This window comes from Lycium ferocissimum, chromosome 12, assembly GCF_029784015.1.
Source record: "Lycium ferocissimum isolate CSIRO_LF1 chromosome 12, AGI_CSIRO_Lferr_CH_V1, whole genome shotgun sequence".
NCBI classification, from domain to species: domain Eukaryota; kingdom Viridiplantae; phylum Streptophyta; class Magnoliopsida; order Solanales; family Solanaceae; genus Lycium; species Lycium ferocissimum.
This window is the reverse complement of record NC_081353.1, coordinates 46,516,214-46,538,547: the sequence shown is the minus strand read 5'-3', so window position 1 is coordinate 46,538,547 and position 22,334 is coordinate 46,516,214. Positions and strand designations below refer to the sequence as shown.

The window sequence follows — 22,334 nt, the reverse complement described above, 5'->3', positions numbered from 1 at the left end:
TAAAAAGTAACTCTGGAATTACAGGGTGTAATTACACCCAATTCTCAGTCCCCCCTTCAGAATTGGAGAATGTAATTACACCATCTTAATTACACTCAATTCTCACTTAACTGTGCAATTACTTGATCAAACAAACCGATCAAATTGTGTAATTACACCCAATTCTAATTACCTGGGTGGCTTTCCAAACAGGCCCATAAAGTTTTCATAGTTGGACTCATTACATAATTTTTCCTTTTCATTCTTTGTTCATCTTAAAAATAAAAACATTCTTATTAGGCAGGTCTAGTGGATGCTTTCCAAATAATAACTGCGTGAATACACAAAGTCAAAGAGCATTTATTGGACGCTAGAAAAACAGGGAATCAATGAAATATCTTTACTTTTCAATGCTCTTTCTGTCACAATTTTCTTTGTGTGTCCTTATACAAGTATGATTAAAGAGTCGTCTGTAAGGGTTTCAATTGCAATTGTATTGATTTTTATGTGTGAATTCAATTAAGGAGGTATAAGGGAGTATCCCTAATACTCACAGAAGGATTACAATCGTTTAATTTATCCAAAACTAAGGCAATAAAACTTATTTCCTCCGTTCCAATTTATGTGACGCAGTTTGAATCGACATCGAGTTTAATATGAACCGAACACTTTTGAAAATTATGATTCTAATTATAGCATATGTGTGGCTATAAAAATTTAAACATTGTGGCTTTATATATACATGTGGTAACATTGTGTGGTTTACCCACAAAGGTGGCCACGTTGGTTGAGCAGGAGACTCCCAACTGAGGGGTCGCAGATTTGAAACTCTCTCTCCTGTGTGATTTGCGAGTTATTATTCAGCAAAATAGTTGGGGGTACTGGCTCAAACACTACCACTATTGAAAAAAAAAACAAAAAACAAAATGTCTATTGTTATAATTCGGTGATTGACTTGGTTTCATTTCTGCCACAAAGCTAAAATACAGGAAAAAGTATATTAAACAGAAGTAAACACGACAAAAAGGTTAGTTTACTCTTTATCTTATTCATTTAGCTCATTTACACCTTAATTAAAAAAAAAAAAAAAAAAAAAAAGAGGAAGAACAAGAAGAAGAAGACTGAATCTAATCATGAAATTGAACTTTACTAAGAAAATACCTTACATTATTGAGAGTCTATTTATAAGATCCCAGCTATTTGAGATGAACAAATACAATGCAGTACACTTGATGCTTTCAAGCCTTTTCCATCATAATAGCTACCTTGGATAGACTTCAGTAATTGGGTCTCATAAAACAGACGACAATGGAATGGATTTTTTGTTGAGTTGATCGAACTTTCTTAACCCAGTATAATCCTTAAAAGATGCAGGTCGATTTGACTCGGGTAGAGTAGCAGAATCGGTACTGAGAATATGAGCTATCAAAACGGTTGTAGGTCTTTCGTCCAAATCATTTTGAACACACAACAACCCGATGTGAATACGTCTCATGACTTCAGATGTTGAATTTGAGTCATCAAGAGTTGGATCAACAAGTTCCATAGCTCTACCATCTTTCCACAGATTCCAAGCCTACATAGATATAGACAATCATCTCAATAAGGTTCAATAGTCACGTTCAAGAATCATAGACTTGAAAATAAGGTTAATTTCACGGGTGAAATCGAATTTCCGGTTTATTGTACCAAAGTCACAAGACTAAAACTTTTCTCACCTGAAAAGATTTGACTCTTCCTATGTTGCACAGAAAATTATAATAGGAAACCCAGCAGCCGGCACCAGAAATGCAAGTAGCATGCTAAAATTAACAAAAATGCCAAGGTAGGTATGCCATGTCGGCCTTGAGAATTTCAGCTACGGTCACTGAACTTAAGGTTTAATTTATAGCAATAAAGTAATAAAACTCGATTTATTACTACTTTTGCCCATTCAGATTTACCTGATAAATTTTTATCGACTGAAAAAAAAGAGTATATATTATCGGGGAAGTTTTTCCAGATAAATGGTATTGGACAAAGATGTTTTACACAATACAATAATGTTTCTCATATGATGACATGACAGCCACGTAATCAGAGTAAAAAATTCATCAGATAAGTGTTACTCAATCAAATTCTTAGGGTTCTCTAAAGGTAAAGCAATAGAATTATGTAGGAGGAACACGAAAAAAAGGATGAAGTTGTTCCACCCCCTTATTAGATGAAGTGCAACAACAACAACAACAACAACAACATACACAATGAAATTCCACAAGTGGGGTCTGGGGAGAGTAGTGCGTACGCAGACCGGTAGAGAGGCTTTTTCCGACAGACCCTTGGCTCCTTATTAGATGGAGTAAAACTGGAAAACACACTAAATTTTGAATAATAAATAAAGGGAACTCTTTCGGGAAAAAAAGAAGATAACAGTCCTCATCAATACATTTAATTTGAGCTTACAAGAGTAATGTTACATCCCGTATTTTCGTGTGTTAAGTTGCATCATAGGTTAGTCACATAAGCTCAAAGGACAGGATTATGTTTGAAGTTATAAGTGTTTATGTTATGTTCAACAAGTGATAAGTAAGTGCCGCGAAGGTTGGAGGTTAAACGAATCGGGAAAAAATAATAATATAAGTTTTTAAACGCTAATAATATAAGTTTTGGGATGTTGAATAAGTTATACGATTTGTATGGAGTTTTGGACATATCCAAGTATGCAAATAAAGAGATCGGTGTATAAAAGTTTTAGGTCTCGAAATAATTTCCGCGGATGAACGAATCACATACAATGAAGGCGGTGAACGATGATCTTGCTACGGTGCGACTTTGGAGCAACTATATAAAGGGGTTTAACCCCTCATTTTCAGCCAAGAAACCACCAAAAAAGAAAAAAAAAATTCCCAAAAATTCTAGAGAGTTCTCCAACCTTCCCTCCATTAAATTTCAACGCGAGTTAAGTAAAAATCTCCGGATTCGGGTTCCGCCGGTGTATAGTTACAATTATAATATTGTGTTGCGGTGAATTTGTGGCTTGGGAGTAAGACAAGTATTGGAGATATCGCGGTATTAGCGGAAGTAAGGTATGAATCTTTCTCTTTTGGTATCATTTAAGGCTTATTTACGGAGATAAATTTATGGAATAATTATGTAGCGAATTCGTTTGTGGAGGAGTTGGAGAAAATATCATGTGGAGTATTTTATGGAATATTTTGGTAGTAATGAGGTTGTTGTTGTTTCTGTTGTTGTTATTGGTTGTTGATTGTTGGTATTGACAATTCAGGCTAGGCATATAAATAGGGGAGATCTTTGTCCGAATTTCGGACCTTAAAAGGAATTTATTTAGAGACTTAAGATAAGAGTGTGACAATGAGCCTAATGATAATACGAATGGTTGCCTATGTAGATTATGAGATGACGAACGATCCTAAATAAATCGCGCGACAGGAAGCAAGTTGGAAAGTCGGAGAGTAAGCTCCAAAGGTATGTTAAGGCTAGTCCCTTTCTTCTAAAGGCATGATTCCTTTCTTATGAATCCAATATGTGTTTTCCAAATGTCTCATGATCCCTTTATGTGAATCCATAAATGTTTTCCAAGAATATTCTTATTCTCAAAAGCTAGAAATTCATGATTCATAGAGTTCACGATTCAAAGGCATGACTTCTTTCTTGATAATCCATAAATATTTTCCAAAATGTCCCTATTTTCCGAGTCAAAGATTTATGATTCTATAAGCTTTTATGATAACAACAACGGACACGTTTTTACAATATGAATAACGATGTTAAAGATGAGAATGTTTCTATGATGATTATGATGATGATGATTTTAATTCTTGAAATTCCAAAGCTTATGATGTTAATACTATTAGGAGATTATTTCATGATTTCTCGATTTTATTCATTGTTGTTGATCTCACCTTATAATAATTGTTCCTTCAAGGTGAGCTATAGCGATGATGATAATTCCATAATGAAAATCGGAGGTTACCGACCTTACGTCACTCCGATAGAGTCGTGGCTTTTATTTGGCTCTCATGCATGTTTTATATATATATATATGTATGTATGTATTTTACTACACCGAGCCGCGCTATAGTCGGCCGGGTACGGCACCTATTGTGCAACCACTGATCAGTTGGTGCTACATACCGATTCCCGAAAGGGCCGGGTACGTTACACACCGAGTCCCGAAAGGGCCGGGTACGTTACACACCGAGTCCCGAAAGGGCCGGGTACGTTACACACCGAGTCCCGAAAGGACCGGGTACGTTACACACCGAGTCCCCAAAGGGCCGGGTACGTTACACACCGAGTCCTGAAAAGGCCGGGTACGTTATGATGATGATATTATATATATATATATGTAAGAAAAGTTTTTTTTAAAAGCTGAGCATGCATGACATCCGCCTTATGAGGCATCCAGATGTACAGGTTATCTCTCTTATTCCATGTTACCTTCCATATCTATATTATGTTGTTATTCATGCCTTACATACTCAGTACATTATTTGTACTGACGTCCCTTTGTGGACGCTAAGGAGAATTTTACGCGTTTCATGCCACGCGCGTGTATACGGATGAGTAGAGGATATTAGTCGAAGATGTTCCAAACTCCAAAGATTCTAGGATTGGCGAGCTCCATTTCCTCCGGAGTGTTGCCGAGTCGAGTATCTATGTTATGGTATCTTGATTTATGTTAGAGACTTTGCGGACAGTCACGTATATAACATGTCAGTCTTGTAAGCGGCTCCGTAAGCCGATGTATCATTATGCATTATGTTACAAATTTCATATGATTACAGATTTTACTTGATTTGAGAAAGACAAAAAATATGTTTTTGAAAAGCTTTCATTATGCACTCATTTCATGATTTAAGAGTCCAGTAAGATTATGAGTATAACGAGAACCAGCGGGTTCGCTCGGCCCTAAGTAAGGATCGGGTGCCCATCATGCCCTATCAAAAGTTGGGGTGTGACAAGTAAGAAGGTCTTCAAGTCCATCTTCATGATAAAACGACCTATTTCTCTTTCCACTTATTATTTCCAGAAGAAGCACACCAAAACTGAATACATCTGACTTCACGGAGAATTGACCGTGCGAATGTAAAGCATATTCGTGACATGTAACCGCTAATAAAGAAAAATAATTCGCATTAGTATTGTGCTGTAAGGAACAATTAGGAAAAAATTCAAGTTATTTTCAACATAAATGTACACTCTTGACATGTGGCAACAAATAAGGAGAATTTTCTGGTCTAACCTGTAGAAATTGAAATAAAATATTTTGGAAGTAAAAAAAGAGAGGAGGGGTCAGTTGTGATATATGTGGCCACACACATCAGTATGTCGCCACTGGGAAGGGTAACATCTGAAGTTGTTGAGAGAATAGACACTTACTATGTCCCAACAATTGTGTTAGTGCTTCCTTCAGTTTGATCAACTCCAAAGATTCTAGCCATGCCGAAATCTGAAATTTTTGGGTTTATGTCTTTGTCTAACAATATGTTGCTTGCTTTGAGATCACGGTGTATGATTCGAAGACGGGAGTCTTTATGAAGATAAGCTAATCCTCGTACTATTCCTCTAATAATCTTGTCACGTACTGACCAAGCCAATGATGCTTGATTCTTCATGTCTTTATATTCAGTCACAGATGAATGTTCCAAATCAGATAAAACATCTTTGAAGAGCTAACTCTAAACATGAGAATAGTCATTACCGGTAGCAAATACAGGAAAAACTATTAAGAAAGAAGATGAATTTATTACCCGTTTGGACATAAGAATTTTTTGCTTTAAGGTTTTTTTTTTTTTTCCAAGTAACTGTTTGGTCATACATTTAGCCAAATTTCCACTCCAAACTTGAAAAAGAGTTGAATTTGAAAATTTGGTTTGAACCAGTTTTTCAAGTAAAAAGCAAAATTCCCCTCACAACACTTCAACATTTTTTAAAGTGAAATGCATATCCAAACACATCTTCAACTTCTAAATACCCTTTTTCAACTTAAATTCATATAGTACTTTTTAAATATCATTCAATTCATGTCCAAATGCCTACTTAGATACGTATATATAAACCAACATACCAAATAAAAAGTAATCGAGACTTTTGTTAGGCACGAACTCATAGATGAGTATCTTTTCTTCTCCTTCCAAACAAAAACCAAGCAGTCTCACTAAATTTCTGTGTTGAAGCTTGGCTACAAGTACAACCTCATTCGTAAATTCTTCTACACCTTGACTTGACCTTCTTGATAGCCTTTTTACGGCTACCTCTTGTCCAGTAATAAATTCCCCCTGAAATTAAAGAATTAAGAATTTTTAGTTTTACAAGAACCATGTGTTTTTGGGAGTCATGAATCTGAAATAAAATTACTAATGGAACTTTACCTTATAGACATCACCAAATCCACCTCTACCAACTTTGTTTTGCGCAGAGAAGCAGTTTGTGGCAGCTTCTATTGTACCAAAGTCATATTGCAAGGATTCGGCTGTTAAAATCCCTTGGAGATCTGCAACATATATATTAATAGAACAAAGGTAAGGAGAATGTGAAGCACTTGAATTACAGTAAAGTCTTATATAAAGTCTTCAGATTTTACCATTCATCTCCTTTAGACTATTCCTTTTCCTAATTCTCCTTCGTAGTACAGGTAAGCCTCCAATGAAGATTAGAATCAAAAGAATGATGGCAACAACTATACAAACAATTAGGAGTACTTTTTTAATTGGAATTCCATCATGCGCTGCATCCGATTTAAGCATATTGAGTCCAGATGAAGAACCTGGTTTTAAGTCAACAACCACAACATATACTTAGAAGTATGAGAGCGATAAAGTGAACTATGATGCTTGGTGTATCTCGGCATGGATTAAACATGAAGAAAACTAGTCATCTCTAAACTATCTGTAGCATATAGTATTAGTTAACTCTACCTTTAGTTTTGGATGGAGCCCGAGGAGGCACGGGTACTTTTTTGATGTTGTAGAAAAGATACGCCTCATACCTGATATTACAGCTAGGGTAGTAAATTCTAACACCTCGTTGCCCATAACAGCAGACTGGGAACTTGGTTATCACAGTTTTAAGGCACTTTAGGCAGTCAGAAGCTGAAAGATCAGGAGTGCACTGAGCAAGGGTATATATCGCTATATCTGATTAGTGAAATTGGTTTCGTTAGTTCCAAATCTTGTGTCTGAGCGATCAAGAGTAGTCGCAACGTCATCCATCATGTCTCTTAGCTGATGGCTGAACTTATGCGGTTCAATGTTAATTGTGCGACCATTACGTAGCACGTAACTGCGGGATTCATCTGGACTGGAAACTATGGATGGATCTGGCTCGGGATATGTTGATTGATTTGAATATCGTAAGAAACAATGGTCATACCAAACCATAGACATTTTTCCTTTAGGGCAATACTGAATTATGTCTGTAGTAGCAACAATCACACAATCTTGACATTCGGACTCGGAGACATCACCTCTACACAGAAACATGCCATAAATTATTTCAGAACCATCTTCACCGCCAGAAGTGGAGTTGTAATAACTTTTTCCACCATAGGCATTAGATGAAAGGGTTGATAGTAGCAACTTGAGGTTAGAACGATACGAGCTATATGGACTGTAGGTAATTGTGTTTGGGCAGTCATTTCCAGGAGGTGTGCTTTACACTACAACGTATTTGGCTGATGGGCAAGAAAAGAACGATGGGTACTAGAATACAGTGGCGACCCAGAATTTTTACCAAGCGGGTTCAAAATATTAATAAGTATATATACAAAAAAAAAAATCAATAAAATAAAATTTAATTAATGAAAAATAATTAAAATATATTATTATAATTGTACTCTAGGAAGGAGATGGCTATGAATGTAATGGAACTTGATGTTTGGATTTTTCGCAGTTGAAACTTGAAAGGACCCAGCCGAGAAAAATGAGGAGAAGTTTGGGAATTAGGCTCTCTGTTTATACCTTTAGAATTATATGTATATGGAAAAACTTTCCTAAGTTATATGTGAAAGAGTCTCTTTTGTTTTTGGAGAAAAAGAAATATTGGAAGAGTAAAATGGTATAGTTATTACACAGATAACTTTCACGAACTCAGATGTTTGGTGAAAAAATGAAGCCACTTTGCCGTTAGACCAGACATACTTTTATGTTCAAAGTGAAGTCAATATTTAACTTATAACTGTATTTAGTCAAAGACAAATCAAATATGCCTATATATACCGTATAATTTTTCGACGAAGTGGGTTCATATGAACTAACTTGACACTATGTAGGTCCACCCCTGCTAGCATACCTAATATGCATGGCGGGATATTATTGAAACTACTAGGCATTATGCCGATTGGGAAATTCCTTCCAGTCGAGTTGGGCGCATTTTATGAGTGGAAGGTGAGATTGTCCAATAAGTTTTTGAGAAAACACATTTCAAGCGTAACTTCAAAAGTTAATTTTTGAAATAAATCTTTGTTGCTAAATTCTTAAATATGTATGGATAATTGCATCGTAACACGTTTTTTTGCAAGTTATGAGAAAAAAGTTGAAAAGACACATGCCAATCTCAGCATCAAGGAAAGAGTAGAGCACCACCCTTTATGAATCTTCTTTCCTTTATTTTTCTTCTTAATAGAAAGCCACGTTATAAGAGGTGACGGGTTAGGATTCAAACTATTTTATTACTAATCAATATAGAGAGTTTAAGGTATATGCACTCACACGGTGTAAAACATATGTTACACAATCAAGTCACTTATTATAAAATTACAGGTAAATTTCCTTATAAGCATTAATTGGTAATTCGGTAAAAATGGTATTAACCTATTATCACAAGTTAAAAATAGTAGAGAGCGACAAAAAATTACACTGTTAATACATTTGGTCAATTGAATTACCTCATTTTTTATGAATGAAATTGTCAACCATAAAAGCATAGAATTAAGGGAAAGCAATAAGTTAAATTGCATGGCAAAAGATTACAGTAGAAAGGCCATTGATGATAGATCTTTCTAGGAAGAATCTGTCCTATATATTTGAATGTTTAACTCGAAAGAGTCCTAGAGTTCTAATTCCACCAATCAATAGTGAGTATTGTGATTTGTGAAGGTACTATGTTCGCATTAACCATAACGTCATTTTTACTCTCTATCCTTATTGACATAAAGATAAGTGTATGTCTATCAAAAGGAATTCGAAACCCATTATCATATTATAAATGGTATATACATCTATCAATGGGAACACAACTTAACAAGTGAACCTATTACCTACCATCTTTTTTGATGACGTGCTAATCAGAGTTCTAATTGATATATGTTGTAAATATTAGTAATGGATATCCATTTAATTATACTTGAAAACCATGAATACTTGGTCACCAAGGAAACTTGGCAACCAAGAATACATGGCCTCCAAACTATTATCATGTTTTTGGCCACCATTTTCCTCCTATAAATTGGAGGTCCATTTGATGAATTGAAAGAGAAATAAAAATCTCTCTCTCTCTCTCCCAACTTCTTTAGCTATATCTCTTGTGTCGTGTACTTTTAATATTATTTTATAACACGTTATCAGCACGAGACTCTGTCATTTTAAGCGCTTATTCTGAGTTTGATTTTCTATTCGTGCGCAATTCTTGGAGTTACAGAAGAGCAAGGTAAGTAGTTAATTCTGAATTGTGAAATTTCTACTTTTATGCAGTGGGTCGAAGGATTGGTATTCCTTTGGCGTCACTTTTTCATTCAAGAAAAGTAAGAACTTCCTCAACATCTATATTTACTCCCGAAGAGCAAGTCAGGTGAATAAACTATTACTACTCTTATTTTTAATCTTTTTATACTTATGAGATCTATTTTATTGGTTTCATTGGGTCTATGGGAACCTAACTGATTTTGGATCATTTATGCCTCAAGTTTGTTCCTGAAGAACAATATTGTTAAGAGGGATTATAATGTTAATTTCATATCCTTAATGGCTAAATGAGATTTTGCGAGAAATATATGATCATCAGAAATGATAATATTTATTAAATCTCGTTATAATTAAATTCATTTATTTCTATAACCACCAGAAGTTATAACCACCAGAAGTAGGAGTATTCATATGGGTTGTGTGGCTGCAATTGAAGATATGTTAGAGAGAAAAAAAAAATTCTCTACATTAAATATGTATGCCTCAATTTGCTCCTGAAGTAACAGTATCTCAAAAGAGGTTATAAGCTATCACAATTTGATATGCTTAAGGCACGTTCAGATAATTATGTTTTATTCCTGAAGAATGAAAACTTTTGATAAATGTTGCAAATACAAATTCATTCTCTGAAGTGAATGGAACGTGCATTTGATTGTGAAAATATCATGATTCATTTCCAGAAGAGGTAAAATAATTAAGAAGAAATATTCTAAATATTATATGCTTTACTTCTGAAGTATTAAACTCATAAACTTGCTCCTCGAGTAGCAAATTTTGAACTCTACTCCCGAAGTAGTAGAACTTTGAGCTCTACTCACAAAATAGTAAGACTCTGAATTCTACTCCAGATGTTGGAAGACTGTGAATTTTACTCCTGAAGTAGTAAGGCTTGGAATTCTACTCCCGAAGTAATACAACTCTGAAATCTACTCCCGAAGTAGTAGAATTCTGAATTTACTCCTGAATTAGTAAACCTTTAAACTTTACTCCCGAAGTGGTAAGAACTTTGAAACTTACTCTTAAAGTAGTAAGACTATAAATTTTACTCTCGAAGTAGTAAACCTTTAAACTTTACTCCCGAAGTAGTAAAACTTTAAACTTTACTCCCGAGTAGTAAAACTTTAAACTTTACTCCCGAAGTTGTAAAATTCTGAAACTTTCCTCCTGAAGTAGAAAAAATCGGCAGTATATCTGAGACAATATCAGAAGCAATGTCTTCTTGTGCTTAAGCAAAATAACGAATTATTGTTGAACGTCGCATTTCAAGCACATTTAAATAAACGAGTTTCATTCCCTGAAATGAACGAATATATCACAAACTATCTCATGTCGAGATAAAATACAAGGAATATGCATGTTAATTTTGTGGTATGAAATTAAGACATTGCAACACGTACCTGTCGTACGTAGAAACATCATGAATAATTTTATTAAAGTATTATTCTAAGGCAAAAGAAAGTAGAGTAGAATGCTTTCTCCTATAATCACATTAATACATTATGGTTGGTTGTTATTGATTTCCTTGAAGGAAACAAACATTAATAAATCCCTTCTTGAAGGATGTGATTACTACGTGATAGCCTTTTTGATACAAAATGTTCAAATGTCAATGGCTAATCTTCTTGATGGATATATTTGAAATACTGAAGTTTATAGTTTAACGTTTATTTTCATAATTTATAGTTGAATATTGTCTTTAAAATTCCATTTGATTACTGTTTTCTTTCATGACACCAGTAGTGTCTAACCAAATTTTCTTTCGTGATACCAGAAGTATCTAAAAAATATTTGGTAGTACAAACTAATAATCAAGGGCACCAGAAGATCTAATTATTTATTTACAAGTATCATGACACTAGCAGTGTCCAAATAATATCTGATTATCATAAATAAATTGGAGTCTCTTGAAGATGTTATATATGATAATACCATTCATCGTAGATCGTAATTGGTACGATCAGAACACTGTATTAGACATGAAGTTTACTAACAATAAAAATGGTTATCATATTGAAACTACAAATGATCGGAATATTAAATATCTTCAAGTTACTACGGGTAAGAAATACACATGTGAAATGTTACCCGAGCATGAGGAGATCACATACCATGATAAACCAGAAGTTTATTGATATACAATTCCATGCAATAGTAAACCAGAAGTTTATTAAAATAAATAACACTCGCTATGGTAAACTTGAAGTTTACGGGTACAGATAATTTTTATCAGTTGACAAGACCATTTTGATCGTCCTGATTTAAATCTGATGTGCTAATTGAGTATTAAAAACATATTGAAGAACTAGAAAATTCTTCAAGAATTTGTTTGTGTTGCTTGTTCTCATGATAAGTTGATTACACCAGCTAATGTTGGGACTGAATCCCCGAAATTCTGGAAAATATAAAAGGTGAATGTGGGCCCCTTCACCTGCAATATGATGTCTTAAATAGATGCATCTATGAGACGGTCACATGTATGTTATTGTCAACTGGCAGTTTCACATTTAAGAAGTTGCTTGCTCAAAATAATTGAGTTGGAAGCACAATTTTCAGAATATGTAATCAAAACAATCATCTTGATAATGTTGGTTTATATCTAAGTTGGTTTGACATTAGATGCCTCCATAATATAGCCAAACTATTGCTTATGAGAACAAAGCTTCATATGTTGCTCTGAGATATGATATATTGCATACAACAACACTTGTATGCTTCAGATCAATACGGCCTCTGAACCGTACGTGGGATGAGTTTTTGCCTCATACAGCTTGAGCCGAAGACCGGGGGAAGTTTAGAAGAGATGGGGAAACCTAGCAGCTTCCGGTCGGGGCGGGGATAAGCTTACTTCTTCACAAGCCTATCCACCCAAAAAAATCGACCCTGTAGCGTTAGCGCTTTGCGTTCTTTCTATTCCATTCCGGGATAGGCGGCTAATACTAAAATAATTTGGGAAGTAGTCGTCGTCTGACCAATAAATTTTGATAAATTCTCCCCTCATATTTGGTTCAGGGTCAGGAATTAGATATTTCCATCTTATAGCGTTTGATGTGCGGTATATGATTAATGGATATACCATGATGCACACAGATGGATTTTCCCAAAGAAAATGGGGGCATATGTCACTAAAATAAGGGGGAGAGAATAAGCAGCTAAGAAATATGTTGTGAATTATCATCAGTATGATCCTCAGATAATTCAAGTCAAATGCTGGAAGCATTTACTGACCCAACTATTTCATATTTCATCTGCAAAATGTTGTTAATGTCCCTGAAGGACAGAGTCTACAGCATGCATGGAGCATGGTAGACCAATCAGTTTCAAATATAATAATCCTTGGAAAAAGGAGAAGCAAATGATCATAATAAGGAGGCAATGTGCTCTTGAAGAGCAACGACATAACACTTCATAAACCTTATGAGAGGTTCAGGTACCTGAAAATAATGAAGTGATGAGATCTCAGTAAGTTATGTCGAATTGCGAACCAATTGTTACATCCCGTATTCTCGTGTGTTAAGTTGCATTGTGGGTTAGTCACATAAGCTCAAAGGACAGGATTATGTTTGAAGTTATAAGTGTTTATGTTATGTTCAAAAAGTGATAAGTAAGTGCTACGAAAGTTGGAGGTTAAACGAATAGGAAAAAAATAAAATAAGTTTCGCTGAGTTTGGGATGTTGAATAACTTATACAGACTGTATGGAGTTTTGGACATATCCAAGTATGCAAATAAAGAGATCGGTTTATAAAAGTTTTAGGTCTCGAAATAATTTCCGCGGATGAACAGTAACTGCTACAGTAGTCGGGGTTTAACCCCTCATTTTCAGCCAAGAAAACAGCCCAAAAAAATATTTCCCAACAATTCTAGAAAGTTCTCCAACCTTCCATCCATTAAATTTCAACGCGAGTTAAGTAAAAATCTCCGGATTCGGGTTTCGCCGGCGTATAGTTATGATTATAATATTGTGTTGCGGTGAATTTGTGGTTTGGAGTAAGGCAAGTATTGGAGATATCGCGGTATTAGCGAAAGTAAGGTATGAATCTTTCTCTTTTGGTATCATTTAAGGCTTATTTACGGAGATAAATTTATGGAATAATTATGTAGCGAATTCGTTTGTGGAGGAGTTAGAGAAAATATCATGTGGAGTATTTGATGGAATATTTTGGTAGTAATGAGGTCGTTGTTGTTTCTGTTGTTGTTATTGGTTGTTGATTGTTGGTATTGAGAATTCGGGCTAGGCATATAAATAGGAGAGATGCTGTCCGAATTTCGGCAGACCTTAAAAGGAATTTATTTAGAGAATTAAGATAAGAGTGTGACAATGAGCCTAATGATAATATGAATGGTTTCCTATGTAGATTATGAGATGACGAACGATCCTAAATAAATCGCGCGACAAGAAGCAAGTTGGAAAGTCGGAGAGTAAGCTCCAAAGGTATGTTAAGGCTCGTCCCTTTCTTTCAAAGGCATGATTCCTATGGTACGATTTCAGAAATGTTTCTATAACTTTCTTTGTTTTAAACGTTAGAAGTTTATGACTCCAAGGCATGATTCCTTTCCCGATAATCCATAAATGTTTTCCAAAATGCCGTATTTTTCAAACCAAAGATTTATGATTCTGTGAGCTCTTATGATAACAGCGATGAATATGTTTTTACGATGATAATGATGATGTCAAAGATGGGAATATTTTCTATGATGAACATGATGATGATGATCTTAATTCTAGAAATTCCAAAGCTTATGATTTTAATGCTATTATGAGATTATTGAGCTTATTTCATGGTTGTCTCGATTTTATTCATTGTTGTTGGTCTCACCTTATAATAATTGTTCCTTCAAGGTGGGATAAACGATAATGATTGATCCATAATATAATCGGAGGCTACCGACCTTACGTCACTCCGATATAGTTGTGGCTTTGATTGGGCTCTCATGCATGCTTTATATATATGTATGTATTTTCTCACACCGAGCCGCGCTATAGTCGGTCGGGTACGGCACCTATTGTGCAACCACTGATCAGTTGGTATTACACTTCGAGTCCCGAAAGGGCCGGGTACGTTACACACCGAGTCCCGAAAGGGCCGGGTACGTTACACACCGAGTCTCGAAAGGGCCGGGTACGTTACACACCAAGTCCTGAAAAGGCCGGGTACGTTATGATGATGATATTATATATATGTATGTAAGAAAAAGTTTTTTTTAAAAAAAAGCTAAGCATGCATGACATCCGCCTTATGAGGCATCTAGATGTACAGGTTATCTCTCTCATTCCATGTTACCTTCCATATCTATATTATGTTGTTATTCATGCCTTACATACTCAGTACATTATTCGTACTGACGTCCCTTCTTGTGGACGCTGCGTTTCATGCCACGCAGGTGTATACAGATGAGTAGAGGATATTAGTAGAAGATGTTCCAGCTGGATTGGAGAGCTCCATTTCCTCCCGGAGTGTTGCCGAGTCAGAGTATCTATGTTATGGTATCTTGATTTATGTTAGAGACTTTGCGAGACGGAGTCACGTATATCACGTATCGATCTTGTAAGCGGCTACGTAAGCGATGTATCATTATGCATTATGTTACAAATTTCATATGATTACAGACTTTACTTGATTTGAGAAAGACGAAAAGCATGTTTTTGAAAAGCTTTCATTATGCACTCATTTCATGATTTAAGAGTCCAGTAAGATTATGAGTATAATGAGAACCAGCGGGTTCGCTCGGCCCTAAGTAAGGGTCGGGTGCCCATCATGCCCTATCAAAAGTTGGGGTGTGACACCAATACAAAATGTTATCTCGGCAACGATATTTTTGATACAATATAGCGCGCAATATTATATAAGATTGTGAGGATATGAGTTCTACGTCTTTTAAAGCATGCTGACATAGAAATAATTACCAAGTGATATGATGCATCTTGGTAAGCGATTGGACTTGTAGTCCAGACATTAGAAGATGTCACAATTTATAATGATGGAAGTTGTCACAGCCTTTATGGCTTACTTGACAAAATTTATGCGGAAATTTCTAAAGGATCCAAAATGCTTGAAACATAAAAAAATTCTTAGGAAACTGGTTTATAATCCTTACATTGATTAAATGAATCAAGGTTGATGTATTGAAATCGCCTTAATGTATATTCATTGACGAATGGTACAAATATACTATGTTTACCCTTGTCTCTTTATGATAGTCAGAATCTTTCATATGAATATTATTGGAGCTCTTGAAGAGTTTTCAAAAGCAGTACACTATTAGCTGAAAGAAGTTGAAATGAGAAAATTGAATTGGTCCTTAAGTACCATATCTTTATGCAATTGATGCATTTATATATCTTGCTGTAACTACGAGCATGATATAGTTTACTCTTATACGGAGATATTGAAATTAGATCAATTGCATACTGCAAATAAAAGCTTAACATGAATGTGTTTATCCTAACAAATATTGTCAAGTGTTTTGGATATACAGGACATTCATATGATCGGCATAAGAGTTCGATCCAAATATGTTATCTCTTTCCATGAAGGATTACTGTCAAACCATGTTATTATACATGACAATCAAACCATAGAATGATAACATCAGATAGATTATGAACCAAGTCAAGAATGTACTCGACGTGATTTTAACAATATTATATGGTGATGATCCGACTCTATCTAAGGAATGAAGATGCAGATTATCAGCTGGGTCATTTGACAGATCTGATCACAAACACAGTACCAACCTCAAGATATGATAAGTTGGTATATATAAGATCGGAGTACATCATCTTCAACAATTATGTGATGCTTTAATCAAGGGGAGCAAATACGCGCTATACTCTTTTTCCCTTGACCAAGGTTTTGTCCCATTTGGGTTTTCCTGGCAACGTTTTTAATGAGGCAGCTCTCAAAGCGTATTACTAGATATGTGTACTCTTTTTCCTTCATTAGGACTTTTTTCCACAGGATTTTTTCTAATAAAGTTTTAACGAGGCACATTATCTATTAATGGACATCTAAGGGGGAGTGTTGTAAATATTAGTAATGGATATCGAGTTAATTATACTTGAAAGCCATGAATACTTGGTCACCAAGGAAACTTGGCAACCAAGAATACATGGCCTCCAAACTGTTATCATGTTTTGGGCCACCATTTTCCTCCTATAAATAGGAGGTCCATTTGATGAATTGAAAGAGCAATAAAAATCTCTCTGTCTCTCTCTCCCAACTTCTTTGGCTATATCTCTTATGTCGTGTACTTTTAATATTATTTTATAACAATATATACTTTATCTTTTTCCCTCTTCCCTCTTTTTCTCTGGTTCATCTCTATCCCTTTTCAAACTTTTTACTTATTTTCCCTCGTTACCTTTTTCTTTTACCAACTTATTTTCTTTTTCTTTCTTTTGCCTTATAATTTGTTTTTCCACTTCTAAGACAAATGAAGGATTTTAACTTTATAGATTCGAAATTGTTTTTTCTTTTTTATGACATAAAAACCCGCAGCCACCACCTTTCGAGAGCGCACAAGGTAAACCCAGCTCCTGTGCAAGAGCTCGCAAACAACATAGGAGAGATAACCCGCACTAGGCAAGCCCTGTGCGACGAGCTCAACCCAGAAGACAAATCCCTGCTGTCGTAGGCGGAATTTCGAACCTGAGACCTTCATTATGAAAGCCCCATGCTCAAGCGAGCCACCCTTGCCGATATGGATTCGGAATTTTCTGAACCCAAGGTTCATTCGATTTTCTGGGTTTCGAACTTATTATTGTACCTATTTAATGTATTTTTAACACATATATACAGTGTATGAGCCGAAGTTACTAGGTTCAATTAGACTGCCTAGTTATATATAAACCCGCCCTGCTTTCCCTTCCTAAAACCTGCTGCCATTTATTCTTTTGGATTGCTTCCTCTACATGAACATCACAAAGAGATGCAGCGAAGAAATCAATGGATGGTTATACTTTTTAAGGTTTCACTTCGTCAAGGTACAGCGACACTCAACTAAATCTCATATCGGACAGGAAAGAGAGATATAAGAAGCTTGTGAGCTGTCTAAACTCATGAGCTAACTTTTGGAGTCAAAAGTTAAGCAAGTGTGTGGCAGTGGGATCTTTAATGAAGCAGAATACTGGTAAACAATGCTTGCAAGAAAACTCAACTGGAGTCATGGAGATCTGATAGACTTTTCTGCGTAAAACAGTAAATAAAGGAACAAATACTGATGTTTTACACTAGATACACTGATATTACAAGAAGAAATCTGAAAATAGTCACTCCAACACTGCTAACACCTTAAATTACAACCTAAGACATGAATGACATTCAGACACAACCATCATTAAAACACAACCAAAATATCTATTGTTATAATTGCACAGTTATTTGAACTTTCCAATCTAATCATGAACTTGAACTTTACTAGTGAAAATACCTTACATACTTGTGATTCTGATTGTACGATCCCCAGCTATTTACAATGAACAAATCTTATAATGCAGTACACACTCAATGCTTTCAAGCCTTTTCCCCTCGAATACCTACCTTGGATAGACTTCAGTAATTGGTTCTCGGCAAACGGATGACAAAGGAATGGATTTCTTGGAGAGTTGATCGAACTTTCTTATTCTAGTATAATCGTTAAAAGATGCAGGTCGATTTGGCTCGGGTAGAGTAGCAGAATCAGAACTGAGAATATGAGCTACCAAGGCGGTTGTAGGTCTTTCGTCCAGATCATTTTGAACACACAACAACCCAATGTGAATACGTCTCATGACTTCAGATGTTGAATTTGAGTCATCAAGAGTTGGATCAACAAGTTCCATAGCTTTACCATCTTTCCACAGCTTCCAAGCCTATAAATATACATATTCATCTCAGTAAGGTTCAAAAATCATGTTCAAAAATACGAAGATACTTTTTTACCAATAGCATAACAGAGGGTAAAATCGATCCTTTTCGCAGAGGAGAGGCGCAAATTTGACCCTTTTCCCTCAAAACAGTTGAATTATGTAGGAGGAAAAAAGGATGAAGCTGTTCCACCCCTTATTAGATACACTAAATTTTGAGTAATAAAATAAGGGAACTCTTTCGGGGTTGAGGGGGGGGGGGGGGGCGGTGTTTATAGAAAAAGAAGATAAAGGGAACTCTTCAATACATTAATTGCGCTTACATGAGTAAGAAGGTCTTCAAGTCCACCTTCATGATAAAAAGATCTAGTTCTCTTTCCACTTATTATCTCCAGAAGAAGCACACCAAAACTGAATACATCTGACTTCACGGAGAATTGACCATGCAGTGCATATTCTGGTGACATGTAACCGCTAATAAAGAAAAATAATTTGCATTAACACTGTGCTGTAAGGACCAATTCGGGAAGAAATTCAAGTTATTATCAACATAAATGTACACTCTTGACATGTGTGGCAACAAATAAAGAGAATTTTCTGGTAAAAGATTAACAGAAGGGACCAAACCTAGTCAAAAATGAACAAAAGGGATCGAACCTATAGCAGAGGACGGGTCAGTTGTGATCTATGAGCCGCCCACACATCTATGTTGCTCGGACTCGGGTGCAAGTGTCTGATCGGGTACGGATCTAGAGGTCGGATTCGTTATGATCTAAATTTTAAGATTCATGTATCCAAGTATGGATACAAGTGCGGGGCTTCGGCAAAAAATAATTCAAAATTCTAAAAATAGGGTTATAAAACCTAAATTATGAGATATTATGTGGAAAACTTGAGGAGAAAATATTGATCAAGAGGAGAATCTCGGAAGGAGATAAAAGGAAAAGGAGAGAGAAAATAAACACTATGTCTAGTTAAGATTCACCACTAGGAGGGGTAGCATCTAAAGTTGTCGAGAAAATAAACACTTACTATGTTCCAACAATTGTGTTGGTGCTTCCTTCAGTTTGATCAACTCCAAAGATTCTAGCCATGCCGAAATCTGAAATTTTTGGGTTCATGTCCTTGTCTAACAATATGTTGCTAGCTTTGAGATCACGGTGTATGATTCGGAGACGAGAATCTTCATGAAGATAAACTAATCCTCGTACTATTCCTCTAATAATCTTGTCACGTATTGACCAATCAAATGATGATTGCTTCTTCGTGTCTTTACATTCAGTCAGACGAATGTTCCAGATTAATAAAACATCTTTGAAGAGCTACCTCTAAACATGAGAATAGTCTTTAATGGTAGCAAATGCAGGAAAAACTATAACAGAAAGTAGATGAATTTAGATACATATATAAGCCAACATACCAAATAAAAAATAGTCGAGGCTTTTGTTAGGCACTAACTCATAAATGAGTATCTTTTCTTCTCCTTCCAAACAAAAACCGAGCAGTCTCACTAAATTTCTGTGTTGAAGCTTTGCTACAAGTACAACCTCATTAGTAAATTCTTTTACACCTTGGCTTGACCTTCTTGATAGCCTTTTTACGGCTACCTCTTGTCCAGTAAGAAATTTCCCCTGAATTAAAGAATTATGAATTTTTAGTTTCACAAGAACCATGTGTTTTTTGGGAGTCATGAATCTGAAATACAGTTACTAATAGACCTTTACCTTATAGACATCACCAAATCCACCTTTACCAATTTTGTTTTGCGCAGAGAAACAGTTTGTGGCAGCTTCTATTGTACCAAAGTCATATTGCAAGGATTCAGCTGTCAAAATGCCTTTGAGGTCTGCAACATATATTAATAGAACAAAGGTAAGGAGAATATGCAGCACTTGAGTCATAGTAAAGTCATATATAAAGTTCAGAATTTACCATTCATCTTCTTTCGATTATTCCTTTTCCTAATTCTCCTCCGTATTAAAGGTAAGCCTCCAATGAAGATTAGAATCAAAAGACTGGTGGCAATGACTGTACAAACAATTGGGAGCACTTTTTTAATTGAAATTCCATCATGCGCTGCATCCAATTTAGGAATATCGAGTCCTGATGAAAACGTGGTTTTAAATCATCAACCATAATGATGTACATAGAGGTATGACAGAAATAAAGTGATCTATGGTGTTGGTATATCCCGCCATGGATTAAACATGAAGAAAACTAGTCATCTTCAAACTATTATGTAGGCATATAATATTAGCAAACTCTACCTTTATTTTTGGATGGAGCAGGAGGAGACACAGGTACTGTTTTGATTTTGTAGAAAAGATACTCCTCATACCTGATATTACAGCTAGGGTAGTAAATTCTAGCACCCCGTCGCCCATAGCAGCAGACTGGGAACTTGGTTATCACAGTTTTAAGGCACTTTAGGCAGTCAGAAGCTGAAAGATCAGGAATGCACTGAGCAAGGGTATATATCGTTTTCTCATTAGTGAAATTGGTTTCTTTAGTTAAAAATCTTTTGCCCCAGTGATCAATAGCAGTCGCAATTTCATCCATCATGTCTCTTAGCTGCTGGCTGAACCTATGTGTTTCAATGTTAATTGTGCGACCATTACGTAGCACGTAACTGCTGGATTTATGTGGATTGGTAAATATGGATGGATCTGGCTCGGGATATGTTGATTGATTTGAATATCGTAAGAAGCAATGCTCATAATAAACCATAGCCATTTTTAATTTGGGGCAATAATGAATTATTTCTACAGTAGCACCAGTCATACAATCTTGGCATTCATCCTCGGAGACGTCACCTCTACACAAAAACATGCCATAAATTTTTTCAGAACCATCTTCACCGCCAGAAGTGGAGTTGTAATAACTTTTTCCACCATTGGCATTAGATGAAAGTGTTGCTAGTAGCGACTTGAGGTTAGAATGATACAAGCTATTTCGACTGTAGGTAGTTGTTTTTGGGCAGTCATTTCCAAGAGGTGTGCTTCTTACACTACAACATATTTGGCTGATGAACAAGAAAAGAACGAAGGGTACTAGCATACTCGACATGCATGGAGGGATATTATTGAAAGTACTAGGCATTATGCAGATTGGGAAATTCACTCAAGTCGAGATATGTGCGTGTTTTGTGCATGGAAGGCGAGACTGTCCAATAATTTTTTTAGAAAACACATTTAAACCGTAACTTCAAAAATTTTTGAAATAAATTTTGTTGCTAACTTCTTTAAAAAATATGGATAAACGCTTTGTAACACGTCTTTTGCAAGTTTAGGGGAATATTCAAAAGACAGATGCCAATCTCAGCATCAAGGAAGGGGTGGAGCACCACCTTTTATGAATCTTCTTCTCATTTTTTTTCTTTTTCTATAGAAAACCACCTTTTAAGAGGTGCGGGGTTAGGTAGATTCATACTATTACACAGCGTAAAATATATTTTACACAACGAAGTCACTTGTTATGAAATTACAGGTAAATTTCCTTATAAGCATTAATTGGTGATTTGGTTAAAATAGTATTGACCTACTATCAAAAGTTAAAATCAACTGACAGTAAAATTTTACACTGTTGATACATTTGGTCAACTGGCTTACCTCCTTTTGTATGAATGAAATGGTCAAAAATTATGTAACAAAAGTCCAAAATTAAGGAAAAGCAACAAGTTAAATAGCATGGCAAAAGATTCCAGTAAACACAGTGTAAAATATATTTTACACAATGAAGTCACTTGTTATGAAATTACAGGTAAATTTCCTTATAAGCATTAATTGGTGATTTGGTTAAAATAGTATTGACCTACTATCAAAAGTTAAA

At 35.5% G+C, this 22,334-nt stretch overlaps 2 protein-coding genes and 1 pseudogene across 3 annotated transcripts in view; all 3 read right to left on the bottom strand.

The window, feature by feature from the left end:
- Positions 1-699: 699 nt before the first annotated feature.
- LOC132039373 (cysteine-rich receptor-like protein kinase 25) lies at positions 700-8,871 on the bottom strand (annotated as a pseudogene).
- Positions 8,872-17,802: 8,931 nt separating this feature from the next.
- The window catches only part of LOC132039569 (cysteine-rich receptor-like protein kinase 10), a 15,169-nt gene continuing 10,637 nt past the window's right edge, over positions 17,803-22,334 (bottom strand). For both annotated transcript variants that reach the window (XM_059430050.1, XM_059430051.1), the window contains exons 5-10: positions 20,439-20,609; positions 20,231-20,352; positions 19,927-20,137; positions 19,539-19,776; positions 18,830-18,980; positions 17,803-18,512 (exon numbers count right to left, since the gene is read on the bottom strand). In XM_059430050.1, the coding sequence (XP_059286033.1) occupies positions 18,198-18,512; positions 18,830-18,980; positions 19,539-19,776; positions 19,927-20,137; positions 20,231-20,352; positions 20,439-20,445 (1,044 nt within the window). In that variant the 5' untranslated portion in view covers positions 20,446-20,609 and the 3' untranslated portion in view covers positions 17,803-18,197. The remainder of the gene's footprint in view (positions 18,513-18,829; positions 18,981-19,538; positions 19,777-19,926; positions 20,138-20,230; positions 20,353-20,438; positions 20,610-22,334) is intronic.
- On the bottom strand, positions 20,621-22,060 carry LOC132039570 (cysteine-rich receptor-like protein kinase 25). Its single transcript, XM_059430052.1, has one exon. It carries the CDS (start codon positions 21,603-21,605, stop codon positions 20,760-20,762), a length of 846 nt encoding a protein of 281 aa, XP_059286035.1. The 5' UTR covers positions 21,606-22,060; the 3' UTR covers positions 20,621-20,759.